We start from the raw sequence: 22535 nt of genomic DNA, 5'->3' as shown, positions 1-22535 counted from the left end.
GCGATGCTTGCTCACGTCAGCGACGTAAATTACGCGCTATCATTAATCACCGTATTCTTCGAGTACTCTACATTTGCACATGATTGAGTTCGTGAAAACACACAACGAATTAAGTGACATTCGTATAGGTCATCGTTACGTCACCTTCGCAAATTCAATTTAGACACGCGCGACATACAATATAATAAATCGACCTCACGATCGATCACGCATCGAGCGTGACGTCGATTGATTGTGTCACGTTTTCTGTGTTTATAGCTTACTCATCGTTTCCGAATTTATAGTACCTCATAGAGGAAAATCAAAAAATCATATAAAGTTTTCACATCGACGATGATAGAAAGCTATGACGGACATTTACTGAACAATAATGTGTTGCCGAGGATAATCCACTTAGGATGCGATTAAAGTCTCACGAATGCTCCGAAACATTTGATTGATCAATCAGAAGAAAGAATTTTATTAATTGATCAATCAAAGAATGCTTTAAAGCATTGTAACATTTGTAGCATCATTGTTGACCATATCTTTATTCCGCCAAACCAACGGATGACCCTGAATAGCGTGCCAAATGGTGATTTGGTTCCGTTCGATGAGCAAATACTCAACGAATTTCATTTCGCGTAAGATGCTACTAAAGACGAAGAAAGAGCTGAAAGGGAAGCGTATCTAATGGAAACATGAGCAGATTTTTGGGAAAGATCATTACGTGCAGAGAGTGCTTAAGAAATGCTCGTAAACCGTAATCTGCGTATACAATAACGTTCCCTTAAAAATAATCAATCTCTACTTCGCGGTGAGAAATAAATAAACGAAGTTAAACGGCTCTTATCGGTTGTATCGAGTTATAGCGAATCGTAAGAAGCATTTGTTATTGTCATCGCGAGGCAGTAAGCAGCAGTATCATCGAATGTTTCAATCATTTTGAATATTTTAATTGCTTTGATGTTGCAAAATGTGAGCGAGTGTAATATTGCAGTGTATGGCGAATGTATTGCGTTAGTGTACCGTGTCAGTAATGATGTCTGGCTGTGTGTTACTGTTGGTGTCACACATATCGGACTGTTCGGATTGTCGATCCTGTACTTCTGCCGTACGACTTAAGTTGCACTGATTTCTCGTTACCTCGTTCATGTAGGACACTTCTGATAGTGGAATGTAGTAGTAGCCCAGAAAGCGGTCCCACAAGAATCCCTTGCACCATACCTCCACCACGAGCCCGGCATTCATGTCATTCGTTTCGCTGCGTAACAAACAAGTTCCATTAACCTTTTGCGAGACCACGAAGAAATATTACTTCGTGAAGTAAACAGCTATGCTTTCAGTACAAAGTAGATTAAACGAAATTTAACAGCGAGACTTTAGCGAAGAATTCACTGGCGTCAAATGCTGCGTAAGCGAGCCAAGATCAAGAATGATATATCTTTTTGTGTAGTAACCGTCGACATTGCACAACAAGACAATCCTTTTTAATCCGCAAGCCAATTTTACTTTAGCTCTACTTTATATTACTTTTTTTTAATAATCTATTTAACAACCCATTCGAAAAACAAAGACTGTAATGGACCGAGGATCTCATCTCAAACAAAAGGAGTTAAGCTAAGGATTGATAATACCGAGCCATGAAAAAGAAGCACGTTTTTTCCTCCATAAATTTATTGAAAATATTTGCGATTCTTTGCTCAGCAAATTTGGTCGACGGACAAGATTTATTTCGTTTAATTCATTTTGCTAAGATAGAGTCCCATTAAATAAGTGTATGATTAGTCTCAGATTCCTCTAGATGTGCACAAATTACCGGTTGTCCTAGATATTTTAGTGCCGGTGCACACGCGATAGTTCGCAATGTTTTCGAAGTGTGTAACGCCATAGTAACGGTGCAGAAAATTTTCGAATTGTTATAGAAGCTCGTTTAATTAAACAACATTTTTAACAAGTTTCTCAAGCTGCGCCTAATTTCCCCGTAAAATTAATTATCGATAACTTACAAGAGAAAGTCTTGTTCCCAGCATGGATTGGCCCCTTTCACAGTAACTGTCGTTGACTTCACGTTTTGCAGCTTTAACGTTACGTAGGAGTTGAACTGATCCGCTGAAATTCGATAATCTATTTTTTAGTCGACCAAAATACGATGTACGTTACAAGAACGAATACCTCAACATACGAGCGAAATACGTTATATTAAATCATAACATTCATAACGATGAAACATATTAAATATCTTGATTAAAGTACGTCACATTTATCACTTTTAATGGAATCGCTTGAAGCAGATAAATTACGTTTCGACAGAAAAAAAAATATCGTAATTTTAGTTCCCTATAAACTCGTAATATCAGCGAATGGGATCGTTTTGTTCGCAATTTAAGAGCGATCCTGATGACATCCTCGCGCGTTTTATGTGTTCAAGAATGGGTGCACGAAGGGGGACGAACTGTTAAACTCCAATAAGATCCGCCCACACCTTAGGCAACTCCAGTACACGCTCTCAGCTGCACGCCTTCGATAAGTCGCGCAAAAAGCATGGGCGAGATTTTATGACCCGCGACACGATGTTTCGGGCGCACAGTAGTGCGTCACCCTCGACATTTTACTTTACGAGACACGAAAATTGTCTCCGAAGCGACTGACGAAATACGTTCGCAATCCACGGCTCACCTCGGTAACATTCGACCAATGAGCTTGGAAAAGAGAGAATTATTAATAAAAAATTAGACGCGGCATAAATAGATCTTAGTGAAAATAACGTGCAGCTCTTTCTTGACCCAATAAGCTACCAGATATGGAACAAGTCAAATGTCGTTTGCGTGATGAGAATAAGCCCCAAGATATTCGCGTTTTGGGGTGAGAGATACCACAGTGAATGTAAAAATGTATGATCAATTTTGATAAAACTAAATGTATTCTCGATAGGGGAGAAGTTAGTATCGCATTGCTACGGCAACAAAAAATAAAATTTTTCAGAAAATAAATTTCAATGTTTTAAATTTTAAAAATGAATTTCGAGAAGTAATATATATATATATAATTGAAAAATTTTGGTGTAATAATTAATACTGATTATAGAGAAATAAGAGTATATTCAATATACAAGGTAATCTAAAATAACGTACACTAATCATACAGTGCTATTCCTACTATTAAAAAAACTGAGTCGGAAAGTCCTTTAGCATTTTGCAATTTTCGCAACAGTTAACAAGATATTAATTACAAAAAATCGCTGAATATTAGTTTTCAATAATTTTTTATTTAAATACTATTAACTTTACAGAAAAACTGCTAGAGATAAAAATTGTTTATTTTCTTCTCATAAAGTTATGAGAATTTTTTCAGAATTTTTTAATACCGTATTTTCTCATGGTGATAAAAATAAGAAAATGCAATACTAACAAGTTGATAAAAAATTCTGAAAAAATTCTTAGGGTTTTATGAGAAGAAAATAAATGATTTTTGTCTGTTGCAGTTTTTCTGTAAAGTTGATAGTATTTGAGTAAAAAATTATTGAAAACCAATATTCAACGATTTTTAGTAATTAATATCTTGTTAACTATTGCGAAAATAGCAAAATGGTAAAGGACTTTTCGACTCAGTTTTTTATTAGGAATAGCACTCTATGGTTAGTGTATGTTATTTCACACTGAAAGAAAACGAAATAGTTCTAGCAAATTTATATAAATTTGGCAACTTTTGCAATTGAAGTACCTGTAACTAGTTTTACAAAGTAATAGAAACTAAAGTAGTGCTGAAAGAATATTATAAAAATATAGTCACGGTAACAAATTGTAAGCACTATTAATTGGTAGTGAAATAGTGACTCAACTACATTGAGTAGTTACTTGGAATTCATACAAATAGATATAACAATTACATTTTTCTAGTTTAGACAAAAATTTTTAAAGTGTCGCTCAGTACGAGTAGTACGCGGCTTTGTCACCAGAGGGACGTAGCGGAGTTCAGTTTCTCCTAAGAAGGAAACCACTCAGCTTACGATAAAAGGCGCAGCGTTGGTTTCAAACTTGGAAGACAAAAATAAATAAGAAATGCATACACAAACTTGTAAATATGTATTATAAAGCTTTAATAACAACAATAAGTAAATTAAATAAACTAAGAAAATATAGTAATATTAACCATTTATAAATTGATTATATGGTTAATGTACTATATTTTCTTAGTTCACTTAATCTAGTATTCTTATTAGAATTTAATAATATGTATATAGTTGAGGCGCTATTTCACTACAAATTTACAGTTACTGATACGACTTTTTTCTCTGAGTACAGATACACCCTGTATATTCAAATATGTTCTTTCTTTTTTCATGTTTCAGTTTATTTTCTGCAAGGAAACAATGACAATTTTTTAGTTATGTCGTTGTTATAGCAAATGAGCGATACGAATGAATGTATAGTCAGAACATTGAGTAAATAAATTCTTAAAACTACATGCATTTATGTGTATTCGCGATGCGAACGAGGACGTTATCGTTACGCTTTTCAATACTTGCGACAATTGCGTGAAATAATGGTCTTCATAAGTCCATTCTGTATAATGACGTACATGTGATATGCGAATGAATATTTAAAAAAGACATAATATGAGTATACAAGCGAAGACTGTCAAGATTACATTCGTCATCGTAGGAAATATTGAATGATGCGATGAATGACATAAATTCAAAGTTTTTCCGATGTTATTGAAATTATCAATTTATCTGTTAAAGAAGTTTCGAAAAATTATAGAAAGTTTTTAAATATACGATATGTATCATTTTAGATTTATTTAAATTCGATATATTTATAATCTTCCACACGGGAATACGTTACATCTCCACATGGAAAAATTATTTTGGTATAATCGGAACGTCACGATATTCTGCTTGAGCAATCGCATAATCCGAAACTTGGCACTATTCCAATCGCGAAGTGCAATAAATTGTTCGCAGACTTTAGAAGCGAAGCGTGAATAAAGACCTCGGTTCTGTGGTTTGTCTCAATCCCAATTTTGAACGCCCGGTTCCACACGTGTTAATATTTCGCTCGTATATCGTTTGGTAATTAGAAAAGAATAATTAGGAAACAAATCAATGGATCAAATGAGTGAATTTTCCATCGTAATTTTTTCTATTCTTCCCATATACGAACCATCCTCGCAGATGAACCGCGCCTTCTTCACTGCAACAGAAAAAGCAAAGAAAGAATTATACATTACAAGTCTTTGAAAGAAACACATAAATAATAATATCTATATTTACTATGTTTAAACAACCTGAGTCTGAGTCTAAAAATCACAAAATTTTACGTGGAAATAAATTGCTATAATCAGTACGTTATTGTTAATTATCCCTTTGTGCAATTATTTCACTGTTTTTGCTATAAAAAATCATTTACACCACAGGATGTTTATTGAAATCTTGTAAAAAAAATTTCCTGAAATTTCTGAATTTTATAAATATTTTTGTTAAAAATTCCAAAATTAGAGATTTTTTAAATAAAACTTTGAAATAAATTGGAGTGCAAAAGTAACACAAACTATAAATTGGAAATTAATAGAAGATAAGGATTTGACAAGATAATATCTCAATAAACACCAATTAACAGTAACGTAACTGTTAATTGTAATTTCTCACTCAACAATATAATTGTAATACAATACATATATACGTAACAATTATATTGTTGAGGGAAGAATTATAACTATCAGTTATGTTACTATTAATTGGTGTTTGCTGGGATCCATTATTTTCTACAATTGAGACCGCGAAATATATATATATATATATATATATAGAACGGTATATAGGCAAGGTTTACTACAATACAGTATCCGTAAACTACTCTATTCTGCTTGTCACCTTGATTTCTTTTATAAAAACTTATGATACGCACGAGAGTGCACATGAATATACGCGGATGTATATTTATTGCTAACCAATTGTCAACATTTTGCATCATCAAGAAAAAATAATGCAATAATGTTTTCAAAAAAAGACAGAATTAAAATTTAAAAGTAAAATTCCCAAAATTTTCCTGAATACCGATAAAATTTCATAAATAGCCTTCATTTTCAAAAATAGAAAAGAAACCTCTTATATAAATTCCAGGTTTTCCCATGTAATAAACACCCTGCACTAATGCACTCACGGGTATTAAAGCGCGAATTATCGGTACTACGCACATAATTACTCTGATCGATTACGCTTAATAAGATTTAAATAGACATATAGGTTATGCGCGATGTAAAATCAACCGCACGCCCGCGGTAATTACCTTCGATATGTCACACGTGTGCAAGCTAAAATTGAATTTTCGTCAAAGAAAATTTAATCCGCGCATTATGTTCTTTTATTGTAACTTGTATCGCACGCCTATCGACTTTCCCGTCAATTATTTATAAAGGTCGTATTCCGCAAACGCATTACGGATTCAGCTAACGCGGATAAGTAAAACGAATCGAGTATTACAATCTGCCGGGGTTTGACAGTTCCTTTTTTAATACCCAGTCTAACGGATAGGTCACGGAACGACCTTGTCTATAAGAACGTACGTATGTACGCGAATGTATGTGCAAGTGGAGCGCAACTCCGCTGTGCCGGTAGCGATTTGAAGCATTGACCTGTGCTAATAAATGCCAGTGTCTACATGAGTGTCGGAGTCTACATGAGTGAGTAACTGCCCTTAGGATTAATCCCGTCACCACAACGTGAGACGGCAACATCCAATATATCTCGTACACAACGAAGGATTGGGGCGAGTGTGTCGTGGGGATGAAGCGGGTCATCCGTGTATCCGCAGGTCACAGTTCATAGAAGGACTTTTTCCCTAAGCTCGCGAGGTATTTTTCCCAGCTCGACAGACGCACCTTTCTATTTTGTACGCGCACGCATAGCGCGCGATTAATTAAGGGAGCGCACTTGCGGCTGCGGGAATATTCTCGTCACTGTTATAAAATTGTTGGTTGCAGGAATGAACTAACGCTGATGTCACGCAAACAGAAGAGCACGCTACGGACAACGTATGATGCCGAGAGAATAGTGAATCGGCTGTTAAGGCAGGAGATTCTTTCATAACGCATAAATGCGCTCGAAACACAATAGGTAGTAAGCTTTCAGCCTTTAAAATTTGACCAATTATAATCGATTATTATTGTCACATTTGACTGATTAATTTCTTAAGGCGGGAGCACAGATTCTTACATAATACATTACGCATAAAGCAAAGAAAGTGAATTAATCAGTCTTTTATTTTATGAAAAGAAAGGAAATGAAAAACTTTGATTGATTAATTTTTTTATGTATTATTATACATGTTGTGTAAGATTCTGTGCTCCCACCCTGATGGGCCTTCTACAATAAGCCATTACTTAAGCTTCAAGTCTCAAGTCGTAAGAAATTAACTAATCACAGTCGAATATCAGAAAAATAATCGACTATGATTGATCAATTTCTAAGACTTAAAATTTAAAGCTTAGATAATGGCTTATTGTAAAAAGCCCATTAGGCTTACTGCACCTATTGTGTTTCAGGACCAACGCATGAGACATAAAAAAATCAACCAAGCAGTCCTTTATTTCATCAAAAGAAAGGAAATGAAGAACTTTGATTGATTCATTTTCTTATGCATTATACGTTATGCAAGACTTTGTACTCTCGCCCTTACATCCACTTCCGTAGCTGGTTGCTTAACAAGTGTACATATATACATCGAAAGTCTCTTTTTTCCCTCTTTCTCTCCCTCCCTCTCTCTCTCTTTATCCAACTAAATAAACTTCCTAACGAATTTATTCTCACTCACTTAAAAGTAATCAAACTCACACAAACGGCACACCATTTGCTTGCGCTTTGGCAGTCGGTCAGTTATGATTGAAATCCAATATGCAATGAGAAAATCACAGAAAAATGCCGATATTAAACTGACTTAAAGGATGCTTCAGTAAAATGCAAATACACGCGTATGTAAATAGTACATATCGATATACTCGGAATAATTGAGTTAATTCCGACAAGACGCAAGCGCGTTTCCGACATTTGGCCCACATCCGGATCCTTCGGCATCACTTACAGTCTGTCACACTGTTAACGACACAAGAACGATGTGTACGGAAAACGTGCATTGGCGCAAAGTATTGTAAAATGAAGCATCGTTGTATCGGAGTTACATCGCGCGGAATTGATAGCTCGGGGCGACCGATGATGTACACAACGGGTATAACAGGAGGATGCTCGCCTCACGTGTGCTATATGCACGCGCGCGTAGGCAGATGCATGCACGCGACGAAAGAAAAGTGAAACAATGACGTCAGCTTTAACGCTTCAGTTGCGATCTTTTACCTTCGAATAACTCGAGACAATGGACGCCCAGGGTATGAATACGTGCCAAGACCGTGGTATCGTGTCACACACGCGTGCGCGCACTCAAATGCACACACACACACACACACACACATACACAAGCGCTAGAGGAACTCGTCCTTTACTGTGTTTCTGTACAAACGCGCCTTTGTATAGCACGTACACGTGCGGAGAACACGCGTATATACGTGACATACCGCTTACTTTTCATCCCGAAGCAGTTTCCTTCGGCGACGATGCCGTCGTGCTGTGGATACAGAACGATAGCAACCGTGGCGACGGATAGGAGAGAGGGTAAACGGGGTGGAAAAAACCGAGAGCGTGCATCATATGTATATATTATTTATAGGCCAAGCCGGTTAAAGACAATATTTACGCGAACGCGATATCTTATCGAGCCCTTATCAAGGTATCGGCTCAAGTTCTGTGGGATGACCAACCAAGGTTGTCACAAATGCCCCATCTTAAAATTTCCTAACTTTTCCCTGATTTCCAGACAAAATTTCATGATTTTCCCTTATTTTCAATAATATTTAAAAATTTTTGTCTTTTCATCCTAATTTTGAAACTGTTAAATGTTTTATTAAGAAATCAATTTAATATAGCAATGTAAATTACTATTAATATTGCTGACACTGCTTGCATTTTTAATTGTCAAGTTAAAGTCAAGAATTTTTATTTTCTAGAAAATTTGGCAAAATTCCCTAGCTTTTCCCTGATTTGCCTAATCATTTTCAATTTCCCTAACAATTCCCTGATTTCCCGTTTCGTGGCAACATATATTTCTCTCCTAAAGCGCCAATCTTTAACCCCAGCCGATATCTCTGTACAAAGGTGAATTGGCCGGCGATCCTTCGGTTGACCTCTATTACGTTCTCGTACTATTACGTTCTATATAATACGGAATAGTACCATACGTACATTCAATGAATATTCTCAAAATAGAATAATTCTTAACATAATAAATTTCTCAACGAAGAATATTCTTTTCTTCTTGAAAAATACTTTCAAGCTTTTCCCAAGGTACAATATTTCTCAGAACAATATTCACTCGAGACATTCTCGAAGGCATATTCTTGCCTTATATCATTCTTTTAAAGGAGGTTGGCTTTATTTTATCGATCACCAATTATTATAAAATGTTAAAGCAACTTGAATGAATTTATATATATTACACAAAAAAGATTTATACATATATACAGGGTGTTTCCAAATTAAATGGCAAAACTTCGGGAGCGTGTAGAGGAGTAAAAAACTAAGAAAAAAAGTCCTATAGACATATGCTCCTTTTTGCTTTGTTTCGCAGGAAATCACGAAAAAAGAAAAAAATATATTTAATTTATTATTTTAATTATTTTATTTATAAACTTTTTAATGAAGATTTTGTTCGAAATGTGCACCTCTTGCAGCAATACAAGCATTGCATCTGTCAAACACGGCTCTTGTAGCAGCCAGGCACTGTTCTTGCGATATTCTGTTCGCTGCAGCTACGATACGATTTCTCAAATGTTGCTCAAATGTTCCCTGCCTGCAAATCTCTTCGTAACGCTGCTTGAAATCGGTTGTTTTCTTGTCGAATTGAAAATGATCCAGTCTCTCGCAATCTATTAAATGTCAACATAAACACTCTTCGGTTTGGCACTCTTCTGTTTGGAAATCGTCGTGCATATTCTCGCACCGCCTTTAAAGCATTACCGTTGCAGAAACCGTATACAAAAACCATATCAGCATATTCACTATTAGAATACGTACGCGGCATATTGCAAAAGACAAAATTCATCTACTGTTAAAGGCTTTCAAAGAGCGACTGACAAATTCATAACAGAAAGTGGAAAATGTAATCAAATATGTCGGTGCTAGATATGGCAAGAAATGTAAACATTTTTTTTCGATTTCTCTGAAACGGAGCAAAAACGAGCATATGTCTATAGGACTTTTTTTCTTAGTTTTTTACTCCTCTACACGCTCCCGAAGTTTTGCGATTTAATTTGGAAACACCCTGTATAGTATGTATGTATATTTTGTGTGTGTGTGGAAACTGGGGATAAGTTTTACGAGGAAATTTAGTATTTAACTACTTGCATCCTACGTGTGCGTTTGCGCAATATTCAATCGATGTAACGAGTATAACAGGTCACGGATGTATCTCATAATATATGCACCTACGCTAGTTGTGTCCAATTAATCATTTTCTTTCGCGACGTGTCGTAATGAGATCTCTTCTGAATGTATAATTAAAGATAGCAGGAGGCACAAAGAAAAAAACTTTTAGGAAAGAAGCGGAACGATGGTGGAAAGTCGATTAACCCTCACCAGCCTCTATCCAGGCTGAAGGTACATGCGCAGCTGGCGCGAATGCGAGATGTTTAATGAAGCAAATCTCAGAGTAGCATTTCGAGTGCTATGAAATCAATTAACGTAGACACTCTTTACAGAAAGAGAGAGAGAGAGAGAGAGAGAAAGTTTAATAAATTGTTAAACCGCTTTTTAATATATGCTTGAAAGAGATATTTTCACGGCATTTTCCACCATATAATAAATCGAAGAGTTTTGCATGAAATATCGTATGCATCATCGTCAACATATGAATCATCACGCCAATTCCGGTCCACGAATTATCGATTATACATTTTCGATAAAATTCAAAGGTACGACTACATGGAGGAGGTTTATCGAATATTTTAAGAGAGGGAGAAAGAATGATCATCACCATAAATCAGATTCGAAAGCATTCGCGATGTTCCGGACGTCGAGTACGCGAGGGTGATAAGATAAACCACGCACGTGATTATCATGCAACACGAATTTTCAGAATTCTATTGTCACGAACATATGACCGTTAGTAATAGATGAATTTAAGAGAATTTAATCATCGCTCGGTATATTAATTCTAAAGTCATTTAACCTTTAGTTCCGCAAACATATAAAACTAAAGGCCAGAATAAAATACACATTCTCTCTCTTTCTATCTCGTTGAGCGATAGAAGTTTTAAATTAACTCGTACGGGTTGATATCGGACTTATCAGCACTTTAGGAACGAAAATAACGAGTAAAGATAGCTCTTTTAGATAAAAGATCGTTTTTCTCAGAAACTATAATGTAAGTTTAACAATCGATTTTCATTTCCAAAATTGCGAGACAGTGACTGAAGATGTTGTTTGATCTTGACTAAATTTAAAGTCAAGATCTCTTATTCCTTCATTTTAAGGATGCTCCAGTATTCTTCGAAAACCAATAAAGCCGTTAATTTACACCATCGATAATACTGTAAGTGATATAAACTTTCGAATAATGTAATAAAATAAGTATAAATACTGTTATACTTTATATATAAGCTATAACAACAAAAAATACTTTTAATTAAAATGTACATTGATTAATTTCTCTTTCTTATAAGTTCTTATTTCCTTGCGAATGAATGAACTATATTCCATTAATGAACAAATTCAAACTCATCCAAGTATAAATACTGTATTCCTAGAAACTTGTTATTCGCCTCGGATTAATGTAAATTTATTTTAATTACTGATGCAACTGTAAGATAAGAATGACACAAATACTGTAATATTTATGCTGAAGGTAACTTCGCGGTGTAACATTTTTCTGTGTAAAAAGTCTTAAAAATTATTAGTGACAGAATCGCGAGATATAATTAGCAGATTGCACGTTAATGAAGTTTAAACTAATATAAATTTTCTACTGATAAAAATTTTGAAGCTTTGAATTACTATTTCATTATAAGCCCGCATACGTAATTTATTATATCTCTCTGCTTAAAATGTGATGTTTACTGTGAAACACACTAGGTGAGTTTGTATATTTAAAAAATTTTTTTAACTTTATAACGATCACTTTATAACGATCTGCATATACATTTTTGTTAATTATATTTACTATTCCTGATAAGAGATATTTATGTCTAATTAATTTTAACAATCGACAATCGTGCTTATCCGTGGGTAAAAATCCAAGGTCACATTAACGAGGGAACCACACGAAGTGTTAAATCTGATATTAATGAAACTTTGTATACACATAGGTTACATAAAAAAATGAATTTAGAAAATATTAGTTGCAGCGGAAAAACGGTTTGAAGCGTGAAATTTGAAGGTCACCTCCTTGGTCATCTCTTATAAGTAACGCGGGTTTTAACTTTTTTCGTTGTACCTTAAAAACTATTCGACATATCAAAAAATGTTTTATACAAAACTTTTACAATAAAATTGCCTCTGTTCATTTACATCAATATTTTTGAAAAATGAAATTTTTTTAATTAAAAAGAAATTGTTTATTAAAAGTATTATTAACGTAAATGAATAGAGGTAATTTTATTGTAAAGCTTTTGTATAAAACATTTTTTGATATTTCGAATAATTTCCGAGATATAACGAAAAAAATTGAAAACCGCTTTACCAAATAAGAAGTAATTTCACCTCTTCAAACCGTTTTTCCGTCGCAACGGACACATTTTCTAAATTCATTTTTATATACAATATATAATATACACAAAGTTTCATTGAAATCAGAATTTATCACTTCGTGTGGAAAAAAATTTCCCTTGTGAGAGAAAAATTTTTAGTATTTATAACTATAATTATATGCTATTATAATTATGATTATTACTACTACAATGTTGGTAATAATAACTACACGTATAGTTCTATCACAAATATATCTAAGTTGGCAACAGAAAATAACTATAATTGTAGTTATTATTACCATAAAAATAGTTGCAATTACTATAATTTAACTATAATTTATAGTTATTTTTTAAAACAATCATATAAAATATATAACCTCCCAAAAATGATTATAATATATAGTTATTACTAACATTGTAACAATAATAATCATAATATGTATTTTATACAGCCATAAATATCAAATATTTTTCTATCAGTGCAATAAATCAAGATCCAGATCAATAATCCTTTCAAGCTACATCTCCCCATTATTTCCACTACCTATAAACCCGATGAGAACAGGTCATTCGTATTAATGATTTATTTCGCGTGGCGCATTAACCCTGCAGAGAGAAACGATGAACAACAGCGAGACTTCGCCGTCCCATTGCCGAGGCGCACTCTCTGAAGTTCGGCCTTGCATCCGATAATTCCTTCGATAATATTGTTTTCGCGCATAATTAACCCTGGGCAGTGCGCGTGTATGCTTTTGTGCATGTCCCCTCTGCCATGAAATTTTCACCAGGGGAACCACTACCGTGAAACCAATAACCGTCGTGGATGTACGGCCACACGAAAATGGCGAGCCGCGAGATAAAAGTTATCGCAAGAGATGAGAGGCGGAAGGAGTTGAAGACAGGATGTTGGCATGCCCTTGACGTCAGGGAACGAGCAGGAAGCTGAGCACCGTCGCTATCCGCCAGGACGAATTATTAATACCTATAATACGTTGCGAGTCGCACTCGCGCGGAAGCGACAGGCGGAAAGTTTCTGTCGTCGGTCGGATCACGCCGCGGCGTTTATACGACGACCGGTATTAATGCAGCAATGATAATGCGCATTATAAAGTTTGCTTTATGCTCGCGACGTCGAACTGACGACGGATGCTACTGACTCTCAATGAGTCGATAAGATCGATCTAACGGCGAAGTTTCCTGTGCCAATACGGCACATCGATGATTTCTCCATCGAGAAGAAAAAAAAATAAAGTAACGAGAAATAGGAAACATATAGAATGGCGAATTTTCTGTGCGTTAAAAAAAAAACTCGAATTCTGCTCGATAGTTCGAACTGTTATATTTTCTGTTACGAGTGGTACGAGAGTTCAAGGACCCCTATTTATTATGACGATGCCGATATCCCGATGTATCGATTTAACTCCTCTACGAACTCCCAATGGGAACCCCGTATTGGGTTTCGATCTCTTTTATACGTGCTAGTTGTACAACGGCAAACGATAGAAAATGGAGATGGATTACATTGAGTAGAATGAGTAAATTCACACGAAATGATTGATGAGTTATAGGCTTTAAAAGAATTTAGTTTTACAACTAATTTGAGGATATTTTTTTTTTAATAATTTTACAGTTATATATATATATTCTTTTTTGTAAAATAATGTGTACATTTTATATGTACATAATATGAGAGATGATTCGTTATTATTGCTCATTTTGTGGAAAGATAATTTCTCAGAGACTGCTCGCACAGTCTGGGATATGAAAGTTCGAAATTAATACGATTATCCTGCTTTAGAAATGGACTTGCAATAATGAGGTCTTTATACGAACTCTAAAGCACTGGACAAAGAGAATAGCTCGGGATTATAGCAGAAACTCGTAAATTCCGTCAGTAACGTTACTACATAGCGTAAATCGTGCACCGCTGAGTTTGGAAGTTCTCCACACCAGCCATCGCCCTTTCTCGTAGCAATAGACGCTCGTTTGAGGCGTCTACTCTCGCGATCAATCCCGGCATATCGACGTCGTTGTATACAAAGTGCCGGCGGCTCTCTGTAGAGAGGCCGATCAAAGCATTCCTAAAGTTTATTCCGGCCGATCCACGCCGTCCTTCGAAAAGCATCGAAAAAACGGAATATCATCGTTAGCGATACGGCGAGCTATCATTATTGCAACCTTTGAAATGTCCTTTGAAATTTCTTTACACCGTCTCTCCATCCTTAAATAAGCTCAACTTAAATAAACTGCACCGAACAGAAACTTAAAAGTTCGAAGGGTCAGAAGAAGAGCTTTCGAAAATATCATCCAGGACGTTGGCCACCAGAGAGAAAGAGAGAGAAAAGTCTCACAGAAGCCGGCCTGATAACCGTTTAACACGTCGTGAAATTTTTCGTTCGATAAACTAAACCTTCATCGGCTCGGAAAAGTGGTTCTCGTTTCACCGAGAAACGTGAGCAAAAAATGGCTTGTCGTTTTTCAGTACCAATAATCGACGTGGCTTTACGCAAAATATGTCGTTTAATATACGGTTAAAATTTCTGTTCGATCAAAAATTATGTATGTTTACAAGCCTTCTTCTGCTTATCTAAAACGAGTAATCGATAAAATAAACGTCTGCCGATAGAAAGAACGTTTACTTTACTAAAGGTAAGTAGCAACAACTTAGAAGATTAATGGCTTATCCGTGTAAATATAAACTTGGTTAATTGCTTTAAATCTTGTATACCGATATGTCGTTAACATTGCGATATATAGATACAGCTTCGTTTCGCGTTCGCGGTCTTGAACGATGGCCAAGTTTAACGATTGTTGTACGTCCTGTTTGAAATACCGACATAATAAAGAGAAACTTTTGCCGAGAACAACTTACCACGTTTCTTGTGCTGTGTATTCTATTTCGTTTGTAAACTGTTCAGACTGATACCAGCATCCATCTCATAATTTATATATAGAATATGTCGCGTATGTAACTTAAGAACTATTGTTGTCTGTAGAATATTAAAATATCATTTTCTTGTTGTGTATCAACTTTCCTTATGGAAAAAAAACACTAAAAATTGGATGTTAATACTCAAAGTTGAGTGTTAACACCTAATTTTCAGTGTTTTTTCAAAATTTTCAGTGTTTTTTCCATAAGGGTTACTCATATTTGTATGGAGAAAAAAATAGACGATTGCACTTATTTACGAAAATTTGTATTTTGTGATGTACGAGCGAAACCGGGCGTGTTTTAAGAGATGCCAGCCTCAAGGAAAAGCTCAGAAGATCTCGTTTCTGAAGGTGGATAAGATCAACCTTCATTTACGAATGGTTTGCGAGGGTAGTTTCCGTGCCTGAGATAACGCTCCTTCTTCCTTTTCCTGACAAAACCTTCCCGCGCGTCCGTCTGTATAAGTATGTATAGCGCGCGCACACGTGCATGGCTTTAAAGTGCGCCAGACTACCGCAAATCGACCACCGAATTTCCTCATTCAAGGAAATCGAAGGAACGAGGTAATGTAACGCGGGGAGTCATTTTGCATCACCGTTTTCGCGAAAATCAGCATTTCACGGGAATTTTCATTCAGTGAACATTTTTATCCCAAAGTAACTATATATTTTTCGTACATATAAGGTACATACTGTTATCCATAAATTTTTGTCTATATATTCTTAAATTGATAACTTACATGAGACAACATGAAATTTTAGTTGTTTAGAGAGAGAGAGAGGATGAAGTTTCACATAAAACATTATATATTAAATGGATAAAATCATTTTTGTGTTATTTCTTTTCAGACTAAACTGAAACAGTCGCGTAATTCTAAAAATACACTTGCTGTAAAATAATAAATTACATAAAATGGACTTGAAGAAACAGCTTTGTGCGAAATGCGAAATACGTGCCAAAACTCTTTTTAGATTTTTCGTATTTCTGCAACATGCTATCCCAATCAGTCGCACGTCGTGTACGATTTTGCGCGACAACACGCGAAAATAAAAATTCGCGTGATAATGCAAATAAAAGGCATTGTCATCGTTATTGCGAGCATTTCATCTCCATTAACGATGACACATTTCTGGCGTTTACACGAGCGAGCGACGTGGAAACGATAGAAAGAAAGTAGGTCTCTAGAGATGTCGCCATTGAAACTGTTGTGTTTTCACTGAAGAGAAGAAATATAACGAGGAGATTTATAACGACAATACTGTGTCACACCGAAAGCATGCCAAAAAAATCACGCTAAAGAAAATCCTCTCAAATTTCTGCTAAACTTTTTACAATGCTTGTGACATCTCGAATCGCACTTATCATTGCAAACGAGATCGTCCGAACTTTTTCCTTTCTCCCGTCCTTTTTTTGGATATTCCAAGAGGTATGGGACGGAATTCAGACAATTCTTTAAAAAAATCAAGCTTTCAAGAAATAAAAAAGCACTTAAAAAAAAGTGTCGAGACGAACTGTTTATATACGGGTGATAGTAAAATGATTATAACTATAAAAAGGAGTCTGAGTGGATTGAGCTCGAAGAGTGAAAGAGTTTCTTTTTCATGTGACAGCATCCCTCAATCACTTCTTGCTCCTCCGCGGACTTCCTCTCGCCTTTACGCTATCGTTTCTCGTCCGATGCTATCGTTGTAGTTCTTACGACAGTACTTTTTCTTAAGCAAATGTCCGCGAATTTTTCTCCTCTGGGAAAGACTTTACATCCTTTTCTATATGTGTACATGGTTGAAACGTATCCCTTTTAAATCATTGTTCAAATATTTTAAAAGCGTCTCGTATACTTTAGAATATCCTTCCAAGACTGTTTATCCTACGAAGATAAGTCTGAAACGAACGAATCGTTTTAATCAAATTGCTGAGAATCTAAATCTAAAACTAAGGAGAGATAAATTGACCGTGTGCGCAAGATCGTTTTAATCACAGCCAACGGCGGTTTAAATCCGATCGCTGTTTCCGCACGCAAATTGCTGCCTTTTCTCAACGATACGTCGCTCTTCGTAATCCTCTCGTCTTCGGAACGCACGAGAAGCACGAAAAGCACGAAGGGACCCGGCGAACAACAATCGCTGCAATGTATAACACCGATTTTCCGTGCTTAACTTCGTACGTCTCTTGACTCACGGACAGAGGGAAAATCCAAGCTGGCTCGACCCGGGTAGTATTATATACCGGTGGGTTTACATAGGTCGTACCACCTGGTAGATACATCGCTGCTCGTCGTTTACCCGAGCAGGGTAGAAAAGACAGAGAGTGAGAGAGAGAGAGAGAGAGAGAGAGAGGAGGTGACTCGCGGATAGGAGAGAGGAGGTGGTTGCGATAGTAGCAGGTCGCGGTTAGGAAGACGAAGGCAGAGGACGAAAAGGGCGGCGGTGGGTATCAGAGAAGAGAAGTGGGAGGAGGATGGCAAAAAAGAGCCACGGTAGGGGATAGTGGTGGCGGGCGGCGAGTGGGGTTGAAGCGGCGGTAGCTGAAGGAGGGAATGACCCCGCGTACCCGGGGTCAACCGTTGCACTATGCTCTCCGTGTCTCATAGTCATGAACGAGCCTCGTTCGCTCGCACGCTCTGATATATACACGGGTTAGATGTGTCGTGTTTATGCATAGGCTTGGAAGAAGCCACCTGAGTACACCTGAGTCAGGTGGTTGTTCTTACTCACGACAGCCTTACTGTCGTGTCATATATACTGCGTAGGTATATTGCGTATTGCCGTCGACACGATATTTATGAATACACGCGGGATGAGGTTGGCGAGACGGCGACGCCGAGCATTATTTCTCGTTATTGTCAAACGATATATCTCTGGGTCCTCCACCTCTCTCGAATAGCTTTCTCGCCTAGACGACGTCAGTTATCTCACCCGACATTCGCCTATGCGAAATACATGGGAGAAAGTAGAAACTCGAGAGAGGAGATATTTTCATCTAGATTCACACGTGAACAATGCATGTTAAAGGCCGTGGCATGTAACACCAGGAAAGATACGTCGTAAAATAACGCAATACTATTTTGCCTGTCGAGTTTTAAACCCGCTGGAAAAAATATAGCGAACGAGAGAAAATTTGAGAGTGTATGTAACAACGTTCCATTTAACGAAGTATCGAAATATCGATATTCTTTAAAACGCGGTTATTAATAATTAGATACACAACAAAGTCCTATACTAACATTGGTTGACGTTGTTAATCGTTTAATCTCAGATATAACGAATCACGTAGAGCGTACATCGAAATTATGAGCCATTCGCGAAGCACTAGACATTAATAATTTCAATGTGCAGCTATTTCTCCGGACTTTCATAAGATGCACGAGAACGCTGCACATAAAAATGCACAAAAATTGTATATGTATCTTCTCCCCAGCGGGATTCTTTCGCGAGCACTAGATTATTTCGCAACGTCAAGTCAAGTCAGATTTCAGTATCGCGCGCTCAACTGCTTGCGGAACAGTGAGCTTCCGCTTTCGAAATCGCTTTATGCGCGATATTTCTTGGCCGGCCGCGCCTATGTTTTCCACCTAGCACAGTAGATATCCGTGACGGTATTAAGTTATGATGGATATATAACCGTCCTGCATCCATCATAAAATCAAGTTACAGTTACGTGCTATCGCATGACGTTTCGATATCGATTCTACGTACGTAGGTCCGTATTCGGCGACGTGTATGTATGTATGTATGTGTATCCGCGAGAAGCAAGACGCTGTATAAATCACGTTTCTAAGTCGATAATCGAGCACGATACATGCGAGACAATGAGAACGAGAGATGTGCGATAACGGTAAAGGCAGCCGATCGATTTGCGTATCGCGCAACAGTATCACGTCGTTGCGCTAGATTATAATCCAACCGCAGCATTGTAATTTCTCTACGGTATCGCTGAAAATGAAGTGCATCACACAGTTGTACAAGTTGCATCACCTCGCCCGTTGAGAATAGCCACAGCGAGAAACGCAAACAAGAACTTTTTCGCGATACTTAATGCCCATCATCAACGACATGCCATCACGAGTCGCGTCTCCAATTAACGCGATTAGCGATTTCATTAGCACTAATTACATCACGCGTCGCGCTTAACTCGCCCTCTCTCGCGTGTCCGCCCCGTGACGAAACAATGATTGATACCACGCGGTAGTTTCCAGAGTTTTTTTTGCTGTTCTTTTTTTTTCTCCTCGCAACACGCAAATCCGGGAAAGTCCGGAAAATCCTCTTTGAACTTTTCCAACAGGAAGGAGTTTTTATCTCCGACGAAAACCTCATGAAGAAGTCGAAACTATTGAAACTATTTTCACCCAGCCATCTGCTTTTTGCACGAGAATTTAATAGCGTTGTATCGCACGTTTCGCCATTTCGAAATGCGGAGCTTTTAACAAATTTCGATGTGATTTTCAATCGCGTCTACATTTCCACATACAAATTTAATGAGATTAGTTCAATCTTTTCTTTTCTATTAAATAGAAACTCGCGTAATACTCGAACAACGCAGATTATTTCAGCAATAATACAGCAATATTTTTCCTTTTCTCTAAATAATTATCTCAAGTACCCATACAGCACAAAATCTTGCAGCAACAATACTGCAAGATTCTGTTTGTATGAATACTCGAAATAATTATTTTAAAAACAAAAGGAAAAATATTAAAAAGAAGTTTTGTTTTAAAAGGAGTTTAATTTTAAAAAGGAAATTTGTAACTATCTATTATAAATCTAAAAATCACTGTGATAAATTTAGATCTTTCAAAGAATTTGAAAGCTTGAAAGAATTTAACGAGATTCAGGCCGCTTCGTTACAGTACAATCCCAAATCTACCGGCAGATGTTTCACTAATTAAATCCGATAATATCTCGTCGGAAGTGTAATAAATCACAAATCTTGGCGGAAAATTGAAAATGAGAGAAACGCTTACCCGTTACGCTGAGCAGCGACATGTTCGGAGGATCCCCCTTCGCTCGGCTCAATCTTTCGAGTTGTCTCTAACTAATCAACCGAGCGGTGCACTCAATTCGTGTAGAGATCCGTATGAAAGTTATACGCTGCTTTACGATGAAACACGCCGGTTCGTGTAGATACACTGTCTCGTATACGATACGCAGGCTAGTATCCTCTGCACGCCTGCACTAATAATCCTCTTTTCTCTCTTTTTCTTTCTCTCCCCTTCCCCCTCTCCCTCCCTCCCTCCCCCCCTCTCTCTCTCTCTGTCTCTCTTTGTCTTATTCTCTCTCTCTGTCTTTCGTTCTTTTTATCTCCCTGCTCTTTGCTCACTATGCGTCTCTATCACATACAATGTACAAACGCGAAATAAGTGTCGCACACGTATATAGATATATATGTGTCTGTATGAGTACGTTACGTGTGAAATCCGTGTTTATAGTCGCGGCGTACACGGCTGTTTACCCGCGAAAGCTTAAAAGTACAGAAAGTACGAGGTAAGTACGAGCACCTCGAATGCGCTTTTCTTTTTATTATCTTTTTTTACTTCTTAACAGAGTTTATAACAGTTCGTCACAGGTTGGCCGCCGCGGCGAAGCGTCCATCCTTGTCGCGATACACCGGCTTATCTGGATCGACGATACCTGGCTCCTTCTCCCCGTCGCTCCTATACCCTGGTCCATCCCCTCCCACCCTTCCCCTCCCGGTGTGTGTACACTGGCCGATGACCGTGCATGACACGACTTCCTATGCGCTCGCCTGTAACACTGTTTTCTCTGTATACCGGCGCGCGATGACGATCGATCGGCGCCGGAGAATGACTTTTGTATACGCGTTATTATCAACGATTGACTCGCTCTGTCGGTTGACTCTCGGTCTCGTTATACTGCGATACGAGAAGCCGGCTCGCGGATTAACGTTCGCACGCCGCCTCGCTAATCATCGTTACACTCCCTCCGTCGCGCATATCGTCATTTATGGCTAGTAATAACAAGGCTCTTGGTCACGCGCAATAACGTAGAAGTCCGTTCCGGCGGTTGAGAAGACGAAGATCGTCACTGCTCGTTGCCGTGCTGTTGTCCGTGCCCGCGTCTTCCCGATGCTCGAAAAGTTGTGCTGATATCAAATCGTCCCCGCGGTCGTCGTCGTCGGCGGCGAGTAATAAGGCTACGATGCTAATAATAGCGAAACGCTGGCAATAATAGTAGTACGGCAGCACCGTTACGATTTCTGCGTAGCTATCGCTGATCCATTGCGGCTCGATGATGTTGCTGTTGTCGTTCCCGTGTACCACGCGACGGCCGCAATTGCGAGACATCGCCGAGACAGCGTCGCTATGTAGGTCCGTCGTTGATCGCCGTTTTCCACCGACGTTGTGATAAGTTCGATCAAGCGTTTCTCGCTTCTGGAGAAGCGGCCACCGTGCCACCGTCGTCGTCGTTGTCGTCGCCGCCGCCGCCGTCACCGTGCTTCTCGTTATTATCATAGTAGCGGGGGATGTTCCGAGTCGCCGTCGCGCGTCTCTCGTGCTCGTCAGGGGAACGTGCACCACCAACGACGCCAGACACGTCGTCGCCGTCGTTCCGAGGCGCGACCGGTCACGCGCATTTCACTACGGTGCCGTGAAAGAGCGCCGGGCACGTAAGACAGACAGACAGAGAGAGAGAGAGAGACAAAGAGAGACAAAGAGAGTCAGAAGAGAGACAGGAGAGAGAACGGAGAGAAAACAGAGGAACGTGGAGTGGAAAAAAAAATGGAAAGAAAACGGAGGGAGCCGCGCGTTCTCCGGGATCGAATTCGGAGCGATGGATGGGTAAAGAGAGAAAGAGAGAGAGGAGGAAGGAGGAGA

The 22535-nt window shown here is 37.9% G+C and overlaps 2 protein-coding genes across 2 annotated transcripts in view; both read right to left on the bottom strand.

The window, feature by feature from the left end:
- The window catches only part of LOC108722516 (uncharacterized), a 67788-nt gene extending 46887 nt beyond the window's left edge, over positions 1 to 20901 (bottom strand). The window contains exons 1-4 of the mRNA XM_018447669.1: positions 20664 to 20901; positions 5145 to 5174; positions 1989 to 2091; positions 1009 to 1243 (exon numbers count right to left, since the gene is read on the bottom strand). Coding sequence (XP_018303171.1) covers positions 1009 to 1243; positions 1989 to 2091; positions 5145 to 5174; positions 20664 to 20685 — 390 coding nt within the window. The 5' untranslated portion in view covers positions 20686 to 20901. The remainder of the gene's footprint in view (positions 1 to 1008; positions 1244 to 1988; positions 2092 to 5144; positions 5175 to 20663) is intronic.
- Positions 20902 to 21263: 362 nt separating this feature from the next.
- On the bottom strand, positions 21264 to 22287 carry LOC108723243 (uncharacterized). Its single transcript, XM_018448813.1, has one exon. The coding sequence runs from the start codon at positions 22170 to 22172 to the stop codon at positions 21690 to 21692; it is 483 nt and encodes a 160-aa protein (XP_018304315.1). The 5' UTR covers positions 22173 to 22287; the 3' UTR covers positions 21264 to 21689.
- Between the last annotated feature and the right edge of the window lie 248 nt (positions 22288 to 22535).

The sequence above is a fragment of the Mycetomoellerius zeteki genome, unplaced genomic scaffold (genome assembly GCF_001594055.1).
Source record: "Mycetomoellerius zeteki isolate Tzet28-1 unplaced genomic scaffold, Tzet1.0 scaffold106, whole genome shotgun sequence".
Taxonomy (NCBI): Eukaryota; Metazoa; Arthropoda; class Insecta; order Hymenoptera; family Formicidae; genus Mycetomoellerius; species Mycetomoellerius zeteki.
The sequence above is the reverse complement of the archived record's forward strand: the minus strand, read 5'-3'. Positions and strand labels throughout refer to the sequence as shown.